A 24,484-nucleotide genomic window follows, 5' to 3' on the forward strand; every position below is an offset into this window, starting at 1 on the left:
AATTTCTTTTTTGCATCTCCAACATAAATTACTGACCCCTGGGTATATTTTGGACAATTTTAATGGTGTCAGATGCCATCTATTTTGCATCTTTAAAATATTCTCTTTCAAATCATAATTCGGTGTAAAATTTGAATCCCGGTTTCATAGATTTTCCCATTTTTGTACCGAAATTGATTTTCCCAAATCTTTTGTCATCTCTTCTTCCGTCTTCCATTTCAATATTATTTGGTATAATTTTTTTATATATTTATCTTTATTCACCAATAATATCTCCTCCAATAAAGCAGATCAGAAGACGCCACCTATAAGGCCTCTCTGTGAACACCTGGTGCCCTGTCAGCACATTGTCAGTAAGGATAAGATCCAAACTGGCCATACTGAAGCCCACAACTAGGAAGTGAGGACAGTAGCCCTCTTCTGCCACTGTTTCCCAGAAGCCAGTATTCAGTGACTTGCTGCTTCTGATCCTGGTGGCAGTATGGCCAGCATGCCATGGATACTTTAGCTGAGATTCATGCATTGCAGGGGATTGGACTAGATGAGCCTTTGTGTACCTTCCAACTCTACAGTTCTTTGAATCTATGTCTTATCCCCCCCCCCGTGAATTTGCCAATTTCCCTTTTAAATCACTCTCAATTTATGTCCATCACCATATCTTGTGGAAGCAAATCCCAAATTAATTTTAGAGATTGTAATGTCATATTACCAATATTACAACTCCTCTTAAAAATTATTTCTCTTGGTTAAGAAAATTGCCTAGCCCTAGTGAATATAGGTAGGCCAGAAGTGCTTTTGAAGGGGCCATGACTCACCATGATAATGATAAGGTAAGAGTGCAAGAACCTCTTCAATCCTCCTTGCCCTCAGCCAGCAATGTAGCAGCAGCTGCTGTTCTTAGCTTCAGCTTGTCAGTCAGTTTGTTTATCCTGCTTATGACCCCATTTCTTGTTTCCCACCCTCAATTACTTGTATATGCTTTATAATACAGTATATGTTGTGTGCTATATAAATGATATGCTGTAGAAAATGCAATAGTTTGGCCTAGGGGTGGACTTTGGTAATATGGCACCATGAGTAAAGACAAAATTTGGTGCCCCTCCAGACTTTGAGTAGGTACTCATATAAATATAGGCTTATTATTATTATTATTATTATTATTATTATTATTATTATTATCATTATTATTATCCGTCCCCTTGGCTCAGCACTCTGTGCAGTGGAGCACTGCCCTAAATCCAGTGTTGAGCTTGGCATAGCCTATTAAGAACTTGAATTAATTGAGCTATGGGTCCTTATTTGACCTTAAGAGAGCACAGTTGGTTGAGCTAGTGCTTCAACTTTTGACCCACCCCTGTATTTTCTACAGAAGGTACACTTTTGTTAAGACTAGTAATTCCAATAATAAGTATCATAAGATTAGAGGTAAACACACAATGTGGCCAGTTCAGAAAAAGAAGCAAATCTCTGTTTTTATAACCCGCTTTCTGATCCTTTTTTATGATTATAATAAACAGATAAATAAGTAAATAAATGACCCATGTGTTCTTGTTTGGATTAATGCCATTGACTACTCACACAGTGTTTTAAAGCAATTCTGTTTCTGTGTTTTTAGACAGCTCCTAATGATGTCAATCATAAATGACATGCCTAGGGTGACTACATTTCCAAGAGACCAACAAAAGCTGTTTGTTGGGGGGTTGGGGTGCAGAGGAAGGTTGAGAGTAAAATGGAGCTACAAGCCCATGTCCTGTGACAGGGAGAATGTATAAATGTTTAATAAAGTTTGCTGTGGGTGAGATCTATTAATAAGCTTGAGTGGCCAGAGGGACAGGTATTGTGTTCGTTACTATAGCATCACCTCGCACAGGATCTGTGTGAGAGAGACGGCGAAAGAAAGCTGGGAGAGAGAGGATGAGCAAGTTATAGTGTGTTTCAGTCGGGTGCACCGGCTGAAGCACCAGGTCCAACGTTTCTAACCTCCAGGTGTAGCCCTTTGTTCTTTAATGATGATCAGCCACGGAACAACAATAGATGAAAAACAGAGCCACTACAATTCTGCTTGAGCTATTGGCAGTTCTGAGGAGACTGCTGAAATTTTCACTCTGACGGATATTTTGGAGTATTAACATTGTGTGGATCATCCGGTCGTCGTACCAGGGATAACAGGAAAAAATATATAGAGGAAAGCACTGAGGCAGGCTACTAAAGTCTGGGGAAAACTGGTGATGACAGCAAACAAAATGTTACATTAAAGGATTTATTTAAGGAAGACAAGATGCCTTTTGAAGTGTTTAACTCATTAAGGGAGAGGTTTTTAAAGCCTGGGAAGGAAGAGGTGAAGAATACTGTGAGTGATTCACTGGGACACTTCCAAAGGTAAAAGCTTAATGTAAAGTTTGTAAGCAAATGAAGTTTAGGTTTTAATCTGGAAAGGAAATTTGTAAGGATAATTTAATAAGCAGCATATGCAAGGAACTGTATCTTAGTAACAAAGTAATTGAATTTTTTAAAAAAAACACACAACCCCACTATAAAATATGAGCTGAAAATATGAAAATTTGCAAAATGGGCCAAGTGTTAAGCATTTTAAATATTGTTGATAAAACTTAGACAAAGCTGATTTAATGCTAAATAATAACCAGAAAGAGAACCAAAGGAAAATAAAATATCAATAAAAAGAACTGATAGAAAAGAAACACATAGTGAAAATAAATGTGAAAATTTCATGTGATTTTATATCTATACCATGTATCTAAAATTTATATCCATGTCATGTTTTAGAAACATAGAAGTGAACATATAGAGCACAATTCAAAAATTGTAGCTTGTGTAAAACTGAAATTGCAAAAGTGACCATGAATTTGATTAAACTCTTTGATCCTCGGATGCATGTAGCTAGATAGTCCAACTTTACTTGCTTTTGTCAGTACAGGTGTATTTAGGATCACAATCAGCATCGATTGAAATGCAAGCTTTTTAGTTTAACTGGATTATGTCTGTTGGTCTACAATATGCTTGAATATGTTAAAAATTGGCAGCCATTTAAAAGTTTATAAGAGAAAAACCATAGGGGTGAAAGTGCAGAAATTCATAATATTCACATTGTTTCAAATACACGAAACAGCAACAGAGTGTTGTGCCACTTTAAAGACTAACAAGTTTATTATTAATCTTCCAAAAAAATTAAAGATTCATACAGTTAAACTTTTCTTTTACCAGCCAAATAATCAATGGATGTATTGTCATGGGGAGCATCTCATTTTTGCAAAACAGCGCAATTATATGTTAATAATAAAGATTCTCTTTATGTATTTATTCATATCATTTCTGTGCCACTCCCAAACAATAAAGTCTCTAGGCAGCTTCCAACATTTTACAAAACCACATTTAGTATATATATAATAATATACTACTATATTATAATTTATGTACCTTGCAGTGCTGTGTAGGTTGCAAACCTGAGATGAAGCATCACTAAAGACAACAGATCTCCTCCTGAGGAAACATGCATTGGTTCATGCTGCTCATATATAATGACTTATTCATACTTTCTGAATGTGCAGAAATAGGGTTTGCAGTTTTCTGTTTCGTCCTGGGTAGTCAACTTGTTGCATATCTTACTTTCTTGTAAACTATTTTAAAAGAGCCAAACAACCCACCATCTGTAGATATATAATAGAACTGCAATAACATTTTTGAATTTTATTACATGCAAAGCTTTAAACAAATAAACCTTTAAGAGATGCCTCTTCTCAGATAATATATTTCTGTGACAGGTAGGTGAAAATTTCAGAAATAAAATGAAAGATGAAATAAGGGGCATTCATCACTCAAAATCATGCTTTGATCTGGTTAAGGTGTTTGTCTTTTAAAACAAGACTTGTTAAACTATAAAGATATCATAACCAGTTAAAGATATTAATACAGTATATGCTATTAAATGTAAAAACTGCTAGAGTTTCTAGGATTATTTTGAAGCTTTCTCAGTTTTTCTTCATAAATATTGTTAGGAAGATATGTTATTAGGAAGACATTTTTTCATTAGCTAAGGAAATTTGATCAATATACCTTCATACACCTACATGTAAATATGCTTTACATATTACACGTTGACGTCAACAGTGAGCTGAATTTGACAGTTACTGTGTTACATAAATTAATATATACTGTATCTATGAATGATTGACAAAGATATCTCCAGTAGATAGGATGAATAGGTCGTACTCTGACTATTTTGGTACACTTGCAAAATATTTAAATGGTACTCAGCTCTGCATTGGTTCATACATTGCTTTGAAGGTATAAAGTCAGTCATTGTATGGTTTTAAAACTTCTGCTCCATTTCCAGTCAGCCTGAAAACCTGTTGTTGGGTCTCTCTTCTATAACCCTTGCACCAATAAACCCATCTGTTCCATGTACTTTTAAGTCCCAGTAGATTCCTGCTGCTTAGGCCCTCTCATTGTCTCTTTCTCAAGCACTGCTCCCTACATTGCATCAAACCCATATCTTTTCCTCAATGCTCTAATTTCTGCATAGCAAAACAGAGCAACCTAGAAAGGAAAAGTCACTCCCGTATGCTGCAAAAAACTGGTCCCATAAAGTGCTGCTCTAGATAGTCACCTAGGATCAACAGGGGCCAAGACTGGCCCTGCATAAAATGTTTAGTTTGAATTCAATAATAATGAGGCAGATTGTTTCGGTTGACAATTGTGCATTTAATAGTTTGAAATTATTTAAAGAAATATTGTATTTTATGACTGCTTTAAAATCCTTATAGCTCTAATCAGAATTAGCCAACATGGTGCCCTCCAGATGTTTTTGACTGCACTTTCCATTATATCTGATCATTAGCAATGCTCGTTAGTACTGATGAGCATCCAGCAACATCTGGAAGGCAGCATGGTGGCTAACCGGGGAGGAATCAAACAGAGTCTCCACAGGCAACCAAGAGTGAAGGCAAAGTATACTCAATCCCATCCATGGTGGAGAAAACCCATCAGAAGACAGTAAAAAAGTGAGAAAAAAGTGCACCTTTGGAGAAGATAGGTGCTTAGCGCTTGCGATTTGAGTATCATGCATGGGGGGGAGGCATAAATTAAAAAGGACCCTCCTTATGAGCCCCTGGTAGACAAGAGAGAAGCATTATGTTGTGTATTGGAAAGTGATTAAGATGTCTTATCCCTTTCCTAGAGCAAGACAACATTAGCACCACAATTTGGATTCGTGAGTTAAGTCAGATGGATACATGTTTTGCACATTTCTAATTGATGGACAAGAAATCACCATATTTTCAGCTAGATTGAGTACTGGTCCCTGAATCTGAAAACCACATTCAGGTTACCTCCTGAAATGTCTCATTTAATGGCATTAAAAAACACGGGTTACTTCTGTATAGAGCTTCCCAAACTGCTATGCCTAGAAACAAAACAATGTTGGTATTTTACATGGATTAGATACCATCTTGTCCTTTGCCCCAGGAACAAAATATCTTGGGCCAACCCTGAGAAAGTATGTGGTCATGGTGGGTTTATAAACAGTGGGATAAGAGGGAAATGTAATGCAGAAAGTATGCACAAATATGTCCTGTTAATGTTATTTACAGTGGCCATTCAAAAAGAACACAACTTGCTGCTGTGGAAATTGTAGGTGGGTGGCTCATTTGATCTGGGAGGGCGTGTTCAGCCCCCTCAGAAGCTATTAGGGCCTCCAAAGTCAACGAAGCCATCTTCAGCCCCTTCTGGACTAAACTCCTTCTAAATCAGGCATAGGCAAATTCCGGCCCTGTTTTGGAACTATGATTCCCATCATCCCTAGCTAACAGGCCCAGTGGTCAAGGATGATGGGAATTGTAGACTCAAAACATCTGGAGGGCAGGAGTTTGCCTATGCCTGTTCTAAATGTTCAGGTTTGCCATCTAGGTGTGCCATTATATTTGGCCTTGTCTTTGAAGGTTATGTTGCTTCTCTTCACATCCCTTTTACCTTTTGCATTGTGCCATATTTATATTATGTCATATTACGGGTATAAGAGTGCAGCGGCGGAGCTTCATGCTCCGTCACCGGGGGCGGAGAGCAGGCGCGCTGCCCCCAGGGACGTGGCGCGTGTTTTGGGGGTGGTGTGCACCGTGCGCAGGGGTGGGACGTGCATTTTGGGGGCGGGGCGGGCAGCTGCGATGGCGCCCCTGGGATCGCGCCGCCCGGGGTGCCCCGTCCCCACCACCCCTATCTTCCTACGCCCCTGTAAGACTGAAAGCATGTGAGCAAAGTATTTTCTACTGGTGACCTTGTTCCTGGAAGAGGTCATGAAAAGGAGTAAGTGGTTATTTGAAGAAGGTCTCCATGAATTGTTAAACCACTTTGGCAACAAGGTATTGTCCCTGCAAGTCCACAGTTGTTTTTCCTGGAGACATCTCACACCAAACATGCCTCCCAATTGCAGCTGTGGTGGCAAAGGCATGTCTAGCTCAATAAATGCAAGACCAGTGCAGCAAGATAAGAAAAGTTCTGAATTACTGCAGGAAAGGAGCAAACAGGAGGTGGTAAACATCGCTTGAGAGTTCTAGAAAGCTTAAGGGTAGCCCAGATGGCAATCTAAATATCCCTGTCAGTTCTTCTCCTCACCTGACCTAACTACTATTGCTTACAGAATTAATTATGAGGAGGCAATTACTCAAGTCAAGGTGAAGAAGAATGTATCTGAACAGATAAACTGATTTGAACCTAATTAGGAGAAACCCTCTATGGCCAAGAGCACTGTGGTTTGTGACAGATGTTCAGCTATTGCCATGCCAGGCAAACTTCTCCATCTGATTTCTGATGCCAGGTGCATTTGCAATAGAAGTCTATGAACCAGCATAATACTGTCAGAATGGTGGCCCCAACATTCTCTTGAAACCATGGGTAATATTCAGTTGGCTTGGTGCACAAACAAAATGGACTTCTGCTCGTGCAACTGGGCTTCTGGTGCAACTTGTAAGCTGCTTTGGAGGGTTAGAGGACACTTCTGGAGCAGGTTTGTCAGTGAGGAAGGGAGAGGAGGAACTGCAAGGGGAAGAAGGGAAAGAGGAACTACTGCACAAATTGAAGTCTATCTGTCACCAAATCCCTTTGGAAATAAAGCAGGCCAAAAGGTAGTGGCTGTAGTGAAATCCAAAACTAGCATGTTTGAAGGTTAGATTGCAGGCCCTCATAACAGAAACAACTAAACACACAGAACTTGCTGGATTGTGTCATACACACACACACACACACACACACACACACACACACATATATACACACACATAGTTATATCAATCATTGCTGTTAGCTGTCTTGCATTTATTAAATGAAATGCAGGAAAGAATGCATGTTTCTTTATTTGAAAGAAATGTTTCAAGTAAATTAATACGGACTTAGGTTTTTCTAAGGCATAAAATCTCCTTTGGGAGCAGGGGGGGGAACGTTCTTTTAAAAAGCAGAGCATTTTTTATTTTCAAAGTAGGTTTGCAAAGTCTCTTACACACACTTCCCAAGTTCCCAACCATCAGCTGATTGCCAACCACTTGAGAAATGCTGGGAATCAGCACAGCCTTTGGTCCAAGCCCTGCCTTTACCTGTCTCTCATGTGATGTCAAAAATGATGGTGTAGGGCAAGTGGGCATGGCTTGGCCAAAACAGCTGCACAGACAGGCAAAATGGGGAAGCCTAATTAGGCCTATGGGCTGGATGTTTTCCACCCATAGGTACCATGATGTGTGAATGGGCCTAAGACGAACCTGACAGCTGCCCCAGTATTTCTCTGAAATCTTCAAGGCCTTATGCAGAAAACCCCAGCTGCTTTCTTTCACATGTTCCGGTTACAATTAATTGGGAACAGCTAACATGGGAATGTAACTGTAGCAGCTAATCAGTGTATTACTTCAACTACACATCAACAGCTTGTCCTAAGAGCATCTTTTTACTTTTACTTTTCCTAACATCTTCAGAAAAATTGATGGAACCAACCAAGAAGAAGAAAACATTGAACTGAACGAAGAAGGAAGGCCTGTGCAGGCCGTGAGAAAACCTTTATTTGACTGCTATTGCTGTGGACTTCCCAAACGTTACATCATTGCCATCATGAGTGGCTTGGGGTTTTGCATTTCCTTTGGAATTCGATGCAATCTTGGGGTTGCCATAGTGGAAATGGTTAACAACAGCACAATCTATGTGAATGGAAAGCCAGAGATTGAGGTGAGTAGGGACATATGTTATTTGATACAGAGAAATGGCATCCCCATTTAGCTGGGAAGACTATGTAAGAAGTCCGTATGCCAGATCAGATGTTTTAAAGATGATAGCTAAGTGCTTTCATTTTTGTATGGGTACTCAGGTAGTATAAGGGCTTGTCCGTGCTTCTGCTTGTCTTCTACCTAGAAAGCATGGGTTGGAGCGGTTTTGCCTTTGCCCCATGGCTTTCCCCTGGAAAACCCACACTTTAGTCCTAAATAGGAACAAATGTGCAATATGCGGAAATACCCAATTGCCAATTGTTGTAATTCAGCACCAAAAGCTGAATAATAGGTGAGGCTGCTATCCTAGGCACACTTACCTAGATGTAAGTGCCACAGAACACAGTGGGACCTACCTCCAAGTAAAGAACTATATGATTGTAATGTAAATATGATAATTATAGGGCCCACAATTCTAGGTGGCGGAGATGTGTGTGCTTTGCCAGAGTTGTGGAACAAGCAACCCACTTTAAACCAGCTTGCCTATTCAGGTAGATGATCCACCCTTGTTAAAACTTTTTAAATAGTTAAGATTTTGCTGTCTCCAATCTATGGTTATGGTCAGTAAAATATTTCACAGGGTATGCCTCAAATAAACAAAAGCAAATCTTGTTAAATGGGACTTGTATTGTGCATTTAATGATATCTTTCTAAATGAAAAAAACTTTAGAAGGGAAATTATATAGTGGCCCTTATAATATTTGATAATTTAACTGCACCTCCACTAACTGATGAAAAGGCAGTTGCAAAGTGTCACAGTCTCACCAAACAAGGTAATTTTCATAGCTTTTGGCAAGACAAAATTCCACAAATTTTGGTTCAGCGCTCTGCAGGATATTGCAACTCCAAAGTGAGTGCAGGCAATCATGTGACAAAATGTATCTTCTAAACATTGGTGTGCAAATTTCATATGTATATGTCTTATTTGTAGAAAGCACAATTCAACTGGGATCCAGAAACAGTAGGACTTATTCATGGCTCATTTTTCTGGGGTTACATTGTAACACAAATTCCAGGAGGCTTCATTGCAAATAAACTAGCAGCTAACAGGTATGATAAGATAATATGATGTAATAAAGTAATTACTACAATTTTATATGTTATCTAATGCTATATTTTTTTAAACCAAGTTATATTTCATGAACGCCACAGTAGTTTGAGCAACTGGGAACTACTTTGTGAACTTACACAATGAATGTGATGATAATACTATCTGTGACATTAAAAGGCAAAAGTATACTAGTTACTATTTCATTTTAATGATTGTGTCTAAGATGAAGGTATTCTGCTCCTTGTGTAATAAGCCCTGGATGTCAACTTAATAAAAGGAAAGCCATTTCAGTTGCTCATCTCACTAGAGAACATAATTCTAGATACACAGTGATCTGTACAAATAAAACAGTGTACATTTTCCTACCGTTAATCTTATCAAAATAAGAAGATACAAATTCATCCACAGAGGGGTAGAATGACTTGGGGCCTGTATTTATGTATGGCCATTTGTGGAGCTGAGTTGTACTGTATATATCTAATCAGATTCCCACTGTCCAGCACTCAATTTTGGCCATTGCTCAGGATGAATCCTGAACCCAGTAAGGCTAGATACGGCTGTTGGAATATCTTGTGACCAAGATATCTAGTTGGCATTGAATCACCTATGCCACTTTGCCAACCTGCTATCTTCCAGATGTTTTGGACTACAGTTCACTGGCTGGTGATAATGGGAGTTGTAGTCCAAAACCCTAGGAAGGCAGTTGGTTGCCAAAAGCTAATCTATCCTATGTACTCATTGAACAAAGCACAGCTTAACAGTACAATAGCAGTTGGCAAGGGTGTCAATGTCTGTCATAGCCAGCGTCTTTGCAGCTTATTTGGAGGGTGAGGTAGCAGTGAGGTTGTCATGGTTCAAACACACCAGCAGAGCCTATGCACTGCGCTGACCCTATCCTCCAGCCGTACCCCTGGTAAGCCTCAGCAACAGGAGATCAGGCAAGCGCTGCTGGCCACCAAGTATTGCAACTCAAAAATAACATTCTGAGAACAACTTGGCTTCATGTTAAAAACCTTATTTTGTCTTATGACAATTGCAAAAGGTTAAGAATCTATTTCAAATCATAGTTTAGTCTACATTCTACAAGGCATTTAATTGTCTGGTATTTGGTAATAAAAGGACGAGGAATGTGACACACGTGAATATTGTCTTTCAAGAACAGAGTCTTGTTGATCAACATCATACATAATTTAAGAACAGATTTCATGCTGGCAACTTCTCATCATTTCTGGATGGTCGAAAGCCACCTCATGAACAAATTAAAAGCTGCTTTTTAGGGTGATTCCATACACTATTTGATTCCTACATGGAAGGCATTTTGATGTAGGAATTAATATGTAAACCGTGTGAAGATAAGTGCAAAGGGTGCCATTCAACTACGTTTTGCTCAGTGTAGAGCCAACTGAAATTAATAATCATGACTAAGTTAGGTCCATTAATTTCAGTAGGTCTACTCTGAATAAAACTTGAATGCCACTCAGTGTGTTTTCTACTACATGTACAAAGAAGCTATGGCCAAATAAAATCTTAATGCTTAAATGCTTTTTTGCATTTAATATTCCAAAACTTAACAGTAATAATTTTGTACAGATAATCATCTGCCTTCTACACCTGTTCATGGGACGCAGGTGGTGCTGTGGGTTAAACCACAGAGCCTTGGGCTTGCTGATCAGAAGGTCGGCAGTTTGAATCCCTGCGACAGGTGAGCTCCCGTTGCTCGGTCCCAGCTCCTGCCAACCTAGCAGTTCAAAAGCATGTCAAAGTGCAAGTAGATAAATAGGTACCGCTCCAAGTGGGAAGGTAAATGGCATTTCTGTGCGCTGCTCTGGTTCGCCAGAAGCGGCTTTGTCATGCTGGCCACATGACTTGGAAACTGTACGCCAGCTCCCTCGGCCAATAACGCGAGATGAGCGCTGCAACTCCAGAGTCGGTCACGACTCGACCTAATGGTCAGGGGTCCCTTTACCTTTACACCTGTTCACAAGCTATAACGAAATAAATTAATTTAATCATGCTGAAAGCTCCATATTCAGTGAGTAATAGTCAAAAGGATCATAGATGTTGAAACATCTTTTGTCGATGAGTTGTTATAATCTTATTCCTTAAGAATTCTAACTGCATTTTATGCACTATTGCTTTTGAAAAGGACATCGGTGTGGCTTGCTGACACCTCACATATCACTAAAGCACATGCCCAGTTTCCTATGGATAGTTTATTTTTTGTGAGATTATGTTTTTTGCACTCATTTTAAGAAAACAGGAAGCTGCCATCTTAGGTCATGCTCTTTGTCCATTTATCCCAGCATCTTCTACTGACTGGCTGACAGTGGGGTCTCTGGTACTTTAGACATAGGCATTTCCTGTCACCTGCTAACCCATCCTTGATATTTCCTGGGATTTAAACTTGAATTGTCAGCATGCAAACCAGCCCCCATGTACTTTATTGCTGAGACACAGTGAAGAGCCATCTGAAGAGCTTGACATGTTCAGGAATTAGAACAAGATTACTTAATTCTGAAGTTTGCCAGATATATGTGTTGAACAAATCACAAAATTTTATCCACCATAAGAATGTGAATCAATGCAAGATGAGTCTTATTCAAATGCAAGTCAAGTAACTCACATGTGTCTGGGTCAAAAATTGACAAAGTCAGCCAGGGTCACTGTTTCTGAACATCAGGTCTAAAAGAGAATTTTCCCAGCAAACTTATGAACATAATTCAAATATTATATAATTGTGTTGCTATAAATCAAACGATAATTTATGGTCAGGGTCCGCACCCAGACACAGAGAAATCACAAAAAGGCTGGCTGTAACCCCCTTTCTTTTAGTTTCTGATGGATGACATGGGCTAGCAATGCACCTCTTAAGACTTTATATCATGAACAGCTGTTTAGATTGTTCTACATGCTCAATGTGAAGTATTATCTCTCTATAAGATAATAGGGGGGAAATATTCTTCTTTCTTTACAGGGTATTTGGAGCAGCTATTTTCCTAACTTCCATGCTAAATATGTTCATTCCTGCAGCTGCCAGAGTACATTATGGTTGTGTTTTGTTTGTAAGAATTTTGCAAGGTCTTGTGGAGGTAGGTATCCAATATATTTGTCTAAGATATTTCTTAAGAACATGTGAAGAGCCATGATAGATCAGGTCAAAGGCCCATCTAGTTCCGTATCTTAATCTCAGAGTGGCCAACCAAATGCCTAGGAGAAGCCTACAACCAGGGCATGAGGGCAACAAGCCTTGCCCCACATGTTTCCCAACCTGGTACTCAGAGGCATAGTGTCTGCAATACTGAAGATGGTGCACAGCCATAATGACTAGTAGCCATTGATAGGCTTATCAATGAATTTATCCAGCCCTCACTTTGAAGCCCTTTTAAGATCAGTGGCCATCGCTATCCTATGGCAGCAAATTTCATAGTGTAACCATGCTCTGTGTGAAGCATATGACAAAAGTACTTTCTTTTGTCTTTCCTGAATCTTCCAATACTCAACTTCATTAGATGTCCCCAACTTCTAGTATAAGGGAGGGAGAAAAACCTTTCTCTAAACACTCTTACATGTCATGCACCATTTTCTACACCTTTATCATGCCCTGCTCACTCCCCCCATTAAAAAGCCCCCAATCTTGTGACCTTTTCTCACAGGCGAGTTGCCCCAGCCTCTGCATTATTTTGGTTACCCTTTTCAGGTATAGCAAACAGAACTGGATGCAGCGTTCCAAATGCAGTCACATCAGAGATTTGAGGTCACACTGAAAGTTGACTATTTTAGAATGGTTCACAATGGTTTTTAAAGTTTCTGTATGGTGGGTTGTACTGTGCAATCCTCTACACGTTTACTTATAAGCAGCTTGTTCCTTACAAAGGGTGTTTTGGGTTGCATTAGTACTTGACACCAATGTGGTGTAATCGTTATATAGCAGATGTTCAGCAGTACCAAAAGTGGGCACTATTTCAAAGTCCTGTTAGCTTCCGGAATACTGAGGGAAGATTGATTTTGTGGTGGCACCTGCCTTGCGAAAATGGTTATATGAGAGCCGAACTACATTTGATGTTCAGTGCCACACTATGCTCAAAATTTTAGCAGTACTCAAACATAGCTATCCAGTGAAACGTGCACTTCTTCAAATTTTAGGTGGTTAAGCTGACAATGTTCCCCACTCCACCAAACCCAGGGCTGGATTAAGACCTTTAGAGGTTTTAAACACTTAAAGGATTGCCCCCCCCCCAATATATCTAATTCAAAATATAAACAACAATAAACCATAAAATAACATTTTATTTTTCAAAATGAAACAAAACCTACAGTCAAATGGAAAGTGTTTATTTTTGTATACTTCTACTTTATATCTGGTGTGCTATGGTCCATGGGGTCACGAAGAGTCGGACACGACTAAACAACAACACTTTATATCTGAAAAAAATTATCGGATCAGATCTTCAAAACTAATGTTATGTAACACATTTGCTTCTATACTTCGTTGAGATAAGGTGTCCAGCCTGCCTTGTTGCATAGTTCTCCTGTTAGGATTATTAACATACTTCAAATGAGAAAATGAATGCTCAGCTGAGCTGAGAACTACAGTATCACTATTTGTTATAGTTAATGTTAAAAATCTGGCAATGGAAAATTTATGTGGTGTCCTCCTTCCCTTGATGCCCTAAGCATGTGCTTATTTTGCTTAATGGTTAATCCAGCCCTGGCCAAACCTCTTAATTCTGCTTCATTGTAGTGTGGAGTCCCCTGCTTACTAAGATGCAAGTCCTTTTGTGTGAAGTCACGCTTATTTTCTTGTGTATGCATAGAATTACTGTTGTACCTTGGCTCCCGAACACCCCAAACCCAGACGTGATTGTTCCGGTTTGCGAACATTCTTTTGGAAGTCGAACGTCCGATGAGGCTTCCGCGGCTTCCAATTGGCTGGCAGGAGCTTCTTGCAGCTAATCAGAAGCCGCAATTTGGTTTTCGAACGTTTTAGAAGTCGAACGGACTTCCGGAACGGGTTCCGTTCGACTTCCAAGGTACGACTGTACTGCCATAAAAGAAGAAATAAGCAAATAGTTAGTTGAAGAGAATAAACACTGTGTATACAAGTGATGGAATTAAATAGAAATTGAATGCTTTTTATCTGATACGTTTGCCAGGGGGTGACCTACCCAGCGTGTCATGGAATGTGGAGTAAATGGGCACCTCCACTTGAAAGAAGTAGGCTAGCAACCACATCTTTCTGTGGTAAGTTTTCATATATATTTTTGAGAAAAAGTTTGTGTGCACTGTGACTTTAAAGAAAACATAACTTTCATTATAAATAATAGGATCTCAGGTAACTCCTCATTTGAGGGCTTCTGACTGTTTCCATTTCAGGCATAATCTAGTTCCCTGGAGGAGATCTCTTAATATCCCAAGAATGCATAACCTCTCATCAGTTTCTTTCAAAATGGAGTCAAGGGTAAAAGTTTTATCTGCCATATCTCATTCACGGGAAATTGTTCCCATTCCTCCTTTCAATTGTGGAAAAAAAATTAGAAGTATATCTTAGTTCTTCTTTCTCCATTTAAATTCCTCCAAATTTTTTTTTACCTTTCCACATTTCTTTGCTAATTCAGATTTTTGCTGGCCTGTTTACAGCTCACCGACATACTTAATTTTCAGACATTATTTTTCTGCCCTGTCTTTTTCTAGCGGCTCCCCATTTGTGGAATGCTCTCCCCAAAGAGGGTCACCTGGCAACTTCATTACATAGCTTTAACTGCTAGGCAAAATAAATAAATAAATAAATAAATAAATAATCCTTTTCTTCCAGACCTCCGGCTAATTAAACAGTTTATGGCCTTTTAAACAGTGGGGGTGGCATTATTATTTTGTTTGTTGCTGTGCATTTATTTTGTTATGTGTTTTTGCGCTCTTACACTGTAAATCACCCTGTGATCCTCGGATGAAGGGTGGTATAGAAATTTAATAGATAATAATCTGTCTCTCAGGTATGGTCTTCTCAGCTATACCTCTCTCTGTCTCTTTTGGCATTATCCTGCTGGAATAATTCATTCTCCCTCAGTGTCTTTACTGCTTTCCTCTTTTAAGTTCCAGTTTGTTTGCATACAGTGTGAATATTTGACTGAGTGTGCAGATATAGTAAGCTAAAATCTATTTTTTTCATTAGGCAACTTGCTGTGTTTGATTTAGTGAATGCCTCAAAAAAAGTGGTTGGAAAATACCTTTTAGGTTATACTACACACACCAAGCATGAATAATCACAAGTTAAACGAGTTCGGTAATGAATTATTCCAAGGGCAGCTCCTAGTGAGGTGTTCTCAACATGCCCAACAGTGGTTCATATGTAGGTTAACTCTTCATTAACAAAGAATGAAGCAGTGTCAATTGAGGAAAAGAAGGAACACCTGAGTCTGTTCATCCCTTGGAATAATTCATTAGCAACACTAGTAAAGGCCAAACTAGAATTTCATGGCTTGTCTATATGAGTTCTCAATATGATCGAAATAACATGTATTTTTTTTAACCATTCATCACTGGCATCTTACAATCACAAAGTCTATTAAATCATACTCCTTAGGATGACATTCCACAAGTGTAAGTTCTCCTCTCATAGTGCTACAGCAATGTGTATGGCAAATTTATGCGGGTACCAATTCATGAGCGCCTTTGCCCTTGCATGTCCAATAAGGTAGAATCTGTCACTCACAGCGAAGAACAAGCTTGACTTATTTTACCCCTTTTATCAAAATTTATACCTTTACAATATTATTTGGAATTCTCTGAAATCTTACGAAAATTCCTTCTGGAAGATTCCTCAAGTCCAGTATCATATGATGTGGCCAAATTCTGCACTTTAGCTATTAAGAAACGTAAAGCTCTTCTGTTGCAATAATACATTGCAAATTCCTTTTGTGTAACTGTTCTGCTTCTGGTGATGTTATCGCTGATTTTTTGTTTGGAATTATGGTACTTTGTATTGCTGGCTTTTGCTGTAATAAAATTGAACTGAACTGAGCTACAGCAATGCGCTGTACCTGCTGAATGCTGCTAACCTACTTAAACGGACAGAATCTTTTGTTTCTGTTATGTTAGTGGTGGCCAAACTTGGCCCTCCAGCTGTTTTGGGACTACAATTCCCATCATCCCTGACCACTGGTCCTGTTAGCTAGGGATGATGGGAGTTGTAGTCCCAAAACAGCTTGGGGGGGGGCAGGTTTGGCCATCACTGTGATTGCATGCACTGGCATGCACTGTTTAGGACGATTCTAAGTCTCTCCTTTTATCAACTGGCTATGGTACAGTTTTTCAGCAGAAGACCCTGGTGCTGTGAGCTACCTGAATTAATAAATGATAATTAGTTGGATGTGCTGGAACACAATTATTGACCTATAGACACATGCCTTTTATCTGCAGGCTCCTATGCGGGGGCTGTGGTTGCTATGCCACTAGCTGGCGTATTGGTGCAGTACATAGGATGGTCATCAGTCTTTTATATATATGGTAAGTTGTCTAGTGGCAAAAACGAATGCAATTAAAACTGTACAATAAAGTTCTAAACTATTTTAAATATAGCAGTGCTCCAGACTCTCTTTTTTTGCTTCATTTTTCTTTTTTTAAAGGGGTGGGGTTATTAGTTTAGCTTTATGCTGCATGTACTAATATTCCTATATGGTCAGCTTTAAAATATTAAAGAGGAGGGCAACCAAAATGGTCAAAGGCCTGGAAACGATGCCTTATGAGGAACGGCTTAGGGAGCTGGGCATGTTTAGCCTGGAGAAGAGAAGGTTAAGGGGTGATATGATAGCCATGTTCAAATATATTAAAGGATGCCATAAAGAGGAGGGAGAAAGGTTGTTTTCTGCTGCTCCAGAGAAGCAGACACGGAGCAATGGATTCAAACAACAAGAAAGAAGATTCCACCTAAACATTAGGAAGAACTTCCTGACAGTAAGAGCTGTTCGGCAGTGGAATTTGCTGCCAAGGAGTGTGGTGGAGTCTCCTTCTTTGGAGGTCTTTAAGCAGAGGCTTGACAGCCATCTGTCTTTGATGGTGTTTCCTGCTTGGCAGGGGGTTGGACTGGATGGCCCTTGTGATCTCTTCCAACTCTATGATTCTATGATTCTAATATTGCTAGATGCCTTGACTCTTACATATTGTGCTGAACATGAAGTAGCGTTGACCGTTTCATGTTTCCTTGAATCCCTCTGCAGGAATGTTTGGGATTATCTGGTACATGTTCTGGCTGTTGCATGCCTATGAGAGTCCAGCTGTTCACCCAACGATAACCACCGAGGAAAGAACTTACATAGAAACAAGTATAGGAGGAGCCAATCTTGTCAGTGCCAGTGTAAGTTAAAATAGCCAGTACTGTAGTATTCATTTTATTTTTTGTTGCATTTGCATCCCACCTTTCCTCCAAGGAGCTCAAGATTGCATACCTGGTTCTCCTCCTCTCCGTTTTTATCCTCTCAACAATCCTGTAAGGCAGGTTAGGTTGAGAGACTGTGACTGGCCCAAGGTCACTCAATGAGTTTCATGGCTGAGTTGCGGATCATCTGAACCCGGATTCTAGTCCAGCACTCTGACCACTATGCCATGCTGCCTGTAGTGCACCTTGTCATTTCTTAGCTGCTTACTCTTGGCAGGTGATTCATTCTTCAGAATTACTGTACAAACATTTTAAAACCCTACCTCATAATTTTGTATACAATTTCCCTGGTCATTGTTGCAAGTTCTAATGTCAGATTAACACCCCACTCCTTAATTTTTATGGTCATGTGTCTTCACTGGTGTCATTGTAATGTCCCTATATCACTAATGTGGTGTCATATTTTATGCTGATATAGCTGATAATATGCCCAGCTTGAAGCTTCTAGTGCAGGGGTCAGCAAACTTTTTCAGCAGGGAGCCGGTCCACTGTCCCTCAGACCTTGTGGGAGGGCCGGACTATATTTTGGAAAAAGATATGAACAAATTTCCATGCCCCACAAATAACCCAGAGATGCATTTTAAATAAAAGGACACATTCTACTCATGTAAAAACATGCTGATTCCCGGAACATCTGCGGGCCGGATTTAGAAGGGCTGCATCCGGCCCCCAGGCCTTAGTTTGGGGACCCCTGTTCTAGTTGTCGTCCCCCAACAACTAGAACAGGGGTCCCCAAACTAAGGACTGTTTTCTGGTGTGTGCACATAGGGACTCTGAGAATGCTCAGAAGTGCGGCATCACTTATTGTCAGCATTCCAGTTTCTGGGCTCCGGCAATGCAAACACATCAAAAATGGGCTTGGATAACACAAGTTCTGTAAATGTAATAGACTGGGATACTTTCCCCCTATTTTAGTTTCAAAGCTTTTAGCATACAGTGGCTGACTATTCCTCACTTTTCTCAGAATATTAAGGTCTGAAAACTTTTTTTAAAATTGAATATCTCAGTATTAAGTATTACATGAGTTTGTAAGTCTTACATTACTTATGAAAACCACTGCTTAATGTTTGCATTCTATTGCTGAATTCAGGTGTTTTTCAATAAGGTTTTTCAATAAGGTTAAAGATGCAGTCCTAAATACTAGTAAATAAGCCCCACCAGAATTGGCTCACCCAGTAGGGCAGAACCACAGCAGTCATCTCCCCGTAGTGGCAGCAAGGTTGTGTTGCCTGGATGCACCAGTGGAACCAATACTGCATTCCTGCCAGTTCATTGGTGTAGCTCCCACCTTGCCCATCCCCCCAGTAAGTGGTGGTGATGCTGCTAATGGTAGATTATTGTTGTGGCTGTGCTGCACAAGGTGAATTACTACTGAGCCACAATGCACAGTGGAACTTTCTTACTGAGTAAACACACATTAGGATTGTGTGGTACAACTGATATTAGAGGGGACATTCTTATCAATATGGTTATTTAACAGTTGTAACTGCTGCCACACTGCAGATGATTCTTCAAATTGGACATTCTCTCTTCTAGAGATTTAGTACGCCATGGAAACAGTTTTTCACTTCAATGCCGGTTTATGCAATCATTGTGGCAAACTTTTGCAGAAGCTGGACTTTCTACTTACTGCTGATAAGTCAGCCTGCTTACTTTGAAGAGGTCTTTGGATTTGCAATAAGTAAGGTATGTGAATGAATCCAAGGTCTGGTGTTTTTTTAGGACTCTGATGATAAAAATGTGAGAGAGGAAAATATGAATCCCTGTGACCCACATGTGTGGGGTAAATAACAAAAGAATCTGCTGGGTGTCTGGATTCAAAACATGGGGCACAACACACTCTCCAACAGGAGAGAGCCCCCAATAGCAGAGTTTAAACACACGAAAGTCAAGCAGCAGTGTAGTGTGAGGAATATAGGTAGTTAGACCCTTTTATCCCATTTAGTTGCATACAGTGGTTGCCTCTTTCTACCCTTCTTGCAATGAACTGCTAAGGCCACACACTGCTAAGCAAGTTAAAAATGTTTTACTTACAGATTCAAAGGTCAGATTTATGGATTTATCCAAGCAGCAGCAAGAAGAACACAGGCAGAATACTCTTGAGTAGAATAAACAGAAAGATAGCTTCAAGCATGTGCTCAGTTACATGGTGCAGAGAGAGAAAGATCAGGAAGAGAAGGCTTCACTTCATCCCTCATCAGAGAAGATGGGGCTAGGTTGACCGCTTCATGCATGCTTCTTTGACTGCAATTTCCCAGAAAAAAATCAGTAAGATTGAGGATCCTCAGAAGTAGCCATGTTGTATTTCTCCATTTCTATCATTGTTTCATAATCTGGTAACTTATATGGGTATCTCAGTAGAGTCCCAGCCAGGTACTGATTATATCCATCCATTCAAACTCAGCTTTAGCATAAAGTGCTCCCAGATCATTCACTGCACTGGTTTGATTGGATGAAGCAGGGAAAATATGGGCACCAGCGCATTCATATACATACAGTATACGCTTCCACAGAATTGTGTGTATTTACTTTCAGGTTGGCCTTTTGTCTGCTGTTCCACATATGGTCATGACCATTATTGTGCCCATTGGAGGGCAGCTGGCGGACCTTTTACGCAGCAGAAGAATTTTAAGCACAACTGCAGTAAGAAAAATAATGAACTGTGGAGGTATGGTTACATTTTATAGATAGAATGTTTGAATTATATGTTTGAATTACCTAATGGAGAAATGAATGGTGGGCAGCTTATTGTAATCGGAGATCAGCTCTGGCACTTGCCAGTGCCAGTGTCTTGGAACAGATGAAATTGGGTGTTACTGCATGAGCCACATGGATGGGCATTTCCTGTTAAAGAACTCTAGCCTTCCAGCTGCTTTCTGGTTACTGATAGAGGATTGGAGAATGGGACTCATTTGCCCAACAAATTCACCACTGTTAACTTTCCTTCTGCATAACCGGGTTGTGTAAAGCCAGGACAACACCATTATTGTCTTTGATTTATATACCTGATGCAGAGTCCCAGAATATGTGAGATGTCAGTCTTGCTACCTACACCTTTTAGTAATTAATTGGACTGTTGCAATAGTGAAATAGGATCACATCACTCTTCCAGAGGCTTGCTTCATACATCACAATAAGTAAAAGTTTAAAACGCATTGTCGTTTAACATGAGCGATCAGGGTGTTGGTGCACGCCACACAAACGTGTACCTCGTTCATTCCTGCCATGCCACAGATGCAACAAGTCAGAGTCATCTGAGTCCAGGCTTGCTAACTGCGAATGGTTTGAACGATCTGTAATTACCATTGATGGTTTATTATGAGGAAACAAACTACAAGCCCTCGTTCAGATGACACAGCAAATCAGACTCTGCCATGCATTGGCAACAGGAGCAGTGGAGGAGCGCTGGAGGAACATTTGAGCTGCATGCAAACTGGCCAGTGTCAGTCAAGATATGTTATTGGGGTGAAATTCAAAATCATTACCTGTACTGTACTTGCCCAGCATATTACAGTACTCTCTTTCAGGACCATCTTTGCAAAGACATATGGGGCATTTTTATGGAAAACATCAATGAGAAAACTCAGATAAAAGCTTTCTTAAGATGCTCTTTTAAAGAGTATGGAATGTGGGGAGGGAAGGCTTGGCTGAAGGATATATTGCATCAAAACAAAACCAAAATGGGAGAAAAGTTTTGTGAAGAGGGTGAAAGAGCTGATAGATACATAGATAAGCGTGAATGGTACAAATAAAAGGTGTGATTTTTCAGAGAGTTACATAGTATACTGTGAGTTTAGCAAAAGAGAAGAGGGGTCACAGTGAACAAATAACACTTCTTCAGTAGGGGTATGGGAACAGAATGCAATACAGTATACTGCATTTATCAGTGAATTGTTTCTCCCCTCTGTGTTATTTTCTGCAGGTTTTGGAATGGAAGCTACTTTACTTTTGGTAGTTGGCTTCTCTCACACAAGAGGTGTTGCAATCTCTTTCTTGGTTTTAGCAGTAGGCTTCAGTGGATTTGCTATTTCAGGTAAAATGAAAAATATTTTTGTCTGCTTGAGGCATTTTCTGTATGACTGAAGAGAGTAGCCCTGCATTGTTGACTATTTTTTCATGTTACAGGATTTAATGTCAACCACTTAGATATTGCGCCCCGATATGCCAGCATCCTCATGGGCATCTCAAATGGAGTGGGGACACTGTCAGGAATGGTGTGCCCCCTCATCGTTGGTGCAATGACTAAACACAAGGTAAGTAGTTTAGATTGTTTTCCCTGGAAATATGTTCAAATGCATTGCAGTCAATTATCACTATAAAGGATCGATACCCTTGCCTACTCCAAACCATCCCCAGTCATTTTGAAAATTGTTATTGACCTGTTTAAGGGCTGAGCCTTCATTTCAGTAGGTGTAATTTAGCATTAGTGAATACTTGACGTGCTGGTTGATGAAAAAGGCTGAATAAAGGAAATATGCTTTTCTCTGATTTTTACTCATGTGTTCTGTTAAAATAGTCCAAGAGTAATATGGAAAATTCTATGAACTTTCCTGTGTTAGACCTCTGTGATAAAAGGTTACAACAGGAGATGTCAAGAAATACTTGACTTCCATGGGATCGGGTCCAGCTGCTGAGGTCCACACACCCCAGCAAAGAACTGACATCTACGCTCTGGGAACCTGTGCCAGCATTGCTGTTGCCCCTTGCCCCAACTAGGTTTTCCTGCCAACACAAAGCCTGTCCCTGGTCATGCCAAAGCCTCCTATTACTCACCCTGCATGGGCCTGGTACCGCTAGGAGCAGGGCCAAGTGGTTGCCATGTTATATAGTGGTACCTCGGGTTACAAACACTTCGGGTTACAGACTCTGCTAACCCAGAAGTAGTACCTTGGGCTAAGAACTTTATCACAGGATGAGAACAGAAATCGCACGGCGGTGGCACAGCAGCAGCAGGAGGCACCATCAGGTTAAGAACAGTTTCAGGTTAAGAACGGACCTCCAGAATGAATTAAGTTCTTAACCAGAGGTACCACTGTATTTCCCAATAAGGACATCAGGCGTTGAATTTTGGAGCATATCACATGATAACTGCCCAAGCAACCACTCAGCTCACATTCCAACAGTCCCGGGGACACCAGGTATTCTGGTTCAGGGAAGGAGCGTGGTGGGCGGGTGGGCGCGGCGCTGCTGCGTGGCGGGCGGGCACAGCGCGATCTCTCCGGCGCCCTCCCGCCCAGTTTCCCAGCGCGGTGGGCAGGTGGGCGCCGCGCGCAGCGGACTGGCGGACTGGCCGGCCAGCAGGCGGGCGGGCGCAGCTCGCGGCGCCCTCCTGGCGGGCCGGCGCCATGGTGCCCTGCGCCACCGGGGGTCTACGAAGAGCCGGCCCTGCACTCATGGCTACAGAACTGCCACAATGCTAAGAAGGCCTATACCAGCACTCTGGGGACTTCTCACGAGTCCTGTGCTGAAAGCCCTAATGCTGGACCTGCACCAAATGCTTCTCTGACATTATAGCAATCCATATTTCTGTGAAATAGAGCAAGTTCTGCTGTGTATTTTGGTAATCCATAGTATCAGGGGGGGGGGAGACATTCTTTCAAAATTCAGGTTAGAAAATAGAATGGATAACAGTCACTTCATTTCTCTAACTTCTGACTTTATTTTGGATTCTTACTACCTGTTGCGAGTAACTTTTCCTATATCATTCCTCCAGACCCGCGAAGAATGGCAAAATGTCTTCCTAATAGCTGCCCTGGTTCACTATAGTGGAGTGATATTTTATGGCATCTTTGCTTCTGGTGAGAAGCAGGAATGGGCTGACCCGGAAAGCTTGAATGAAGAGAAATGTGGAATAATTGACCAAGATGAACTGGCTGAAGAGACTGAACTGAGCAATGAAACCTTCGTTAGCCCGAAGAAAACATACGGTGCTACTGTTCAAGACGACGAATGGCGAAGGAAAGCATTGCAAAAGCAAAAGGGAGTGGTGCAAGATGCAGAAGAAGAGACTTTGTCTCAGTATGAAAAAGGGACTTATCAAGATTCATCATAAACTGTGTATGATTTGTGTGATCGTTACAATCACTGTATGAAACAAAGCAGTATCTATATTTATTTGGTTGGGTTCTTTTTGTAGATAATCATGCCAAATGGCTAGCTGTAAGATATTGTCGTTTTCAACTTGTAGTACAGCAAAACTGAGTTCCTAGGAGTCCCTGTGGTAAACTTAGGGATTCAGATCTCTGTGTAAAGGGCGCAGTCCTTTACATCACATGAATTTTCATTTACCATAAGGCAATGAAGTTCTGGATGTACCATGTCACCCTTTAGCAATATAATTATGTTATTGGCTCTTAACACCATGACAACCCAGTCCTTTAGCAGATTTCCCCCCTGTCTGTTCATCCCTTTCAGTATGCAACAGAGAATGTATTATGGCAGAGGAGAAAATGAAATGTTTAACCAAAGACTAAATCATTGACAATGAAGGCAATTTGTTAGAGACCATTTTGGAAAACCCACTGGAGAGCTTATTTTACTTCTCAATTTTTAATTGCTGGCAGAGATAACATATGGATCCCCAAGACTGGGATTTTTTTTTTAGCCTCTCTAAATTGTATATGTGTGTTATAAACGTTGGTGTGTATTATGTCATTGATCCACAGCAAATGATGTACAGGTTTGCTTGTTTATTAAAATGGCCTGTCAGAGGGCCTGGTATGGCTACTCTAGAGTAACGACTCCAGC

At 40.4% G+C, this 24,484-nt stretch overlaps 1 protein-coding gene across 1 annotated transcript; it reads left to right on the plus strand.

Annotated features, from left to right (window-relative positions):
- The first annotated feature begins 2,278 nt into the window (after positions 1-2,278).
- On the plus strand, positions 2,279-24,484 carry SLC17A8 (solute carrier family 17 member 8). The gene is made up of 12 exons (XM_035127795.3): positions 2,279-2,379; positions 7,971-8,217; positions 9,187-9,305; positions 12,281-12,395; positions 14,460-14,547; positions 16,723-16,809; positions 17,520-17,656; positions 19,274-19,423; positions 20,273-20,405; positions 21,660-21,770; positions 21,863-21,990; positions 23,451-24,484. Exons 1-12 carry the CDS (start codon positions 2,279-2,281, stop codon positions 23,787-23,789), a joined length of 1,755 nt encoding a protein of 584 aa, XP_034983686.2. The 3' UTR covers positions 23,790-24,484.

The sequence above is a fragment of the Zootoca vivipara genome, chromosome 9 (genome assembly GCF_965207765.1).
Source record: "Zootoca vivipara chromosome 9, rZooViv2.hap1.1, whole genome shotgun sequence".
Classification (NCBI taxonomy): domain Eukaryota; kingdom Metazoa; phylum Chordata; class Lepidosauria; order Squamata; family Lacertidae; genus Zootoca; species Zootoca vivipara.

Excerpts from the sequence above, each read along its gene's own strand:
- SLC17A8 (XM_035127795.3), top strand. The coding sequence starts at position 2,279 with ATGCCTTTTGAAGTGTTTAACTCATTAAGGGAGAGGTTTTTAAAGCCT. Across the intron at positions 9,306-12,280 it reads AATAAACTAGCAGCTAACAG|GGTATTTGGAGCAGCTATTT; the intron begins GTATGATAAGAT and ends CTTTCTTTACAG. Across the intron at positions 14,548-16,722 it reads AGCAACCACATCTTTCTGTG|GCTCCTATGCGGGGGCTGTG; the intron begins GTAAGTTTTCAT and ends TTTTATCTGCAG.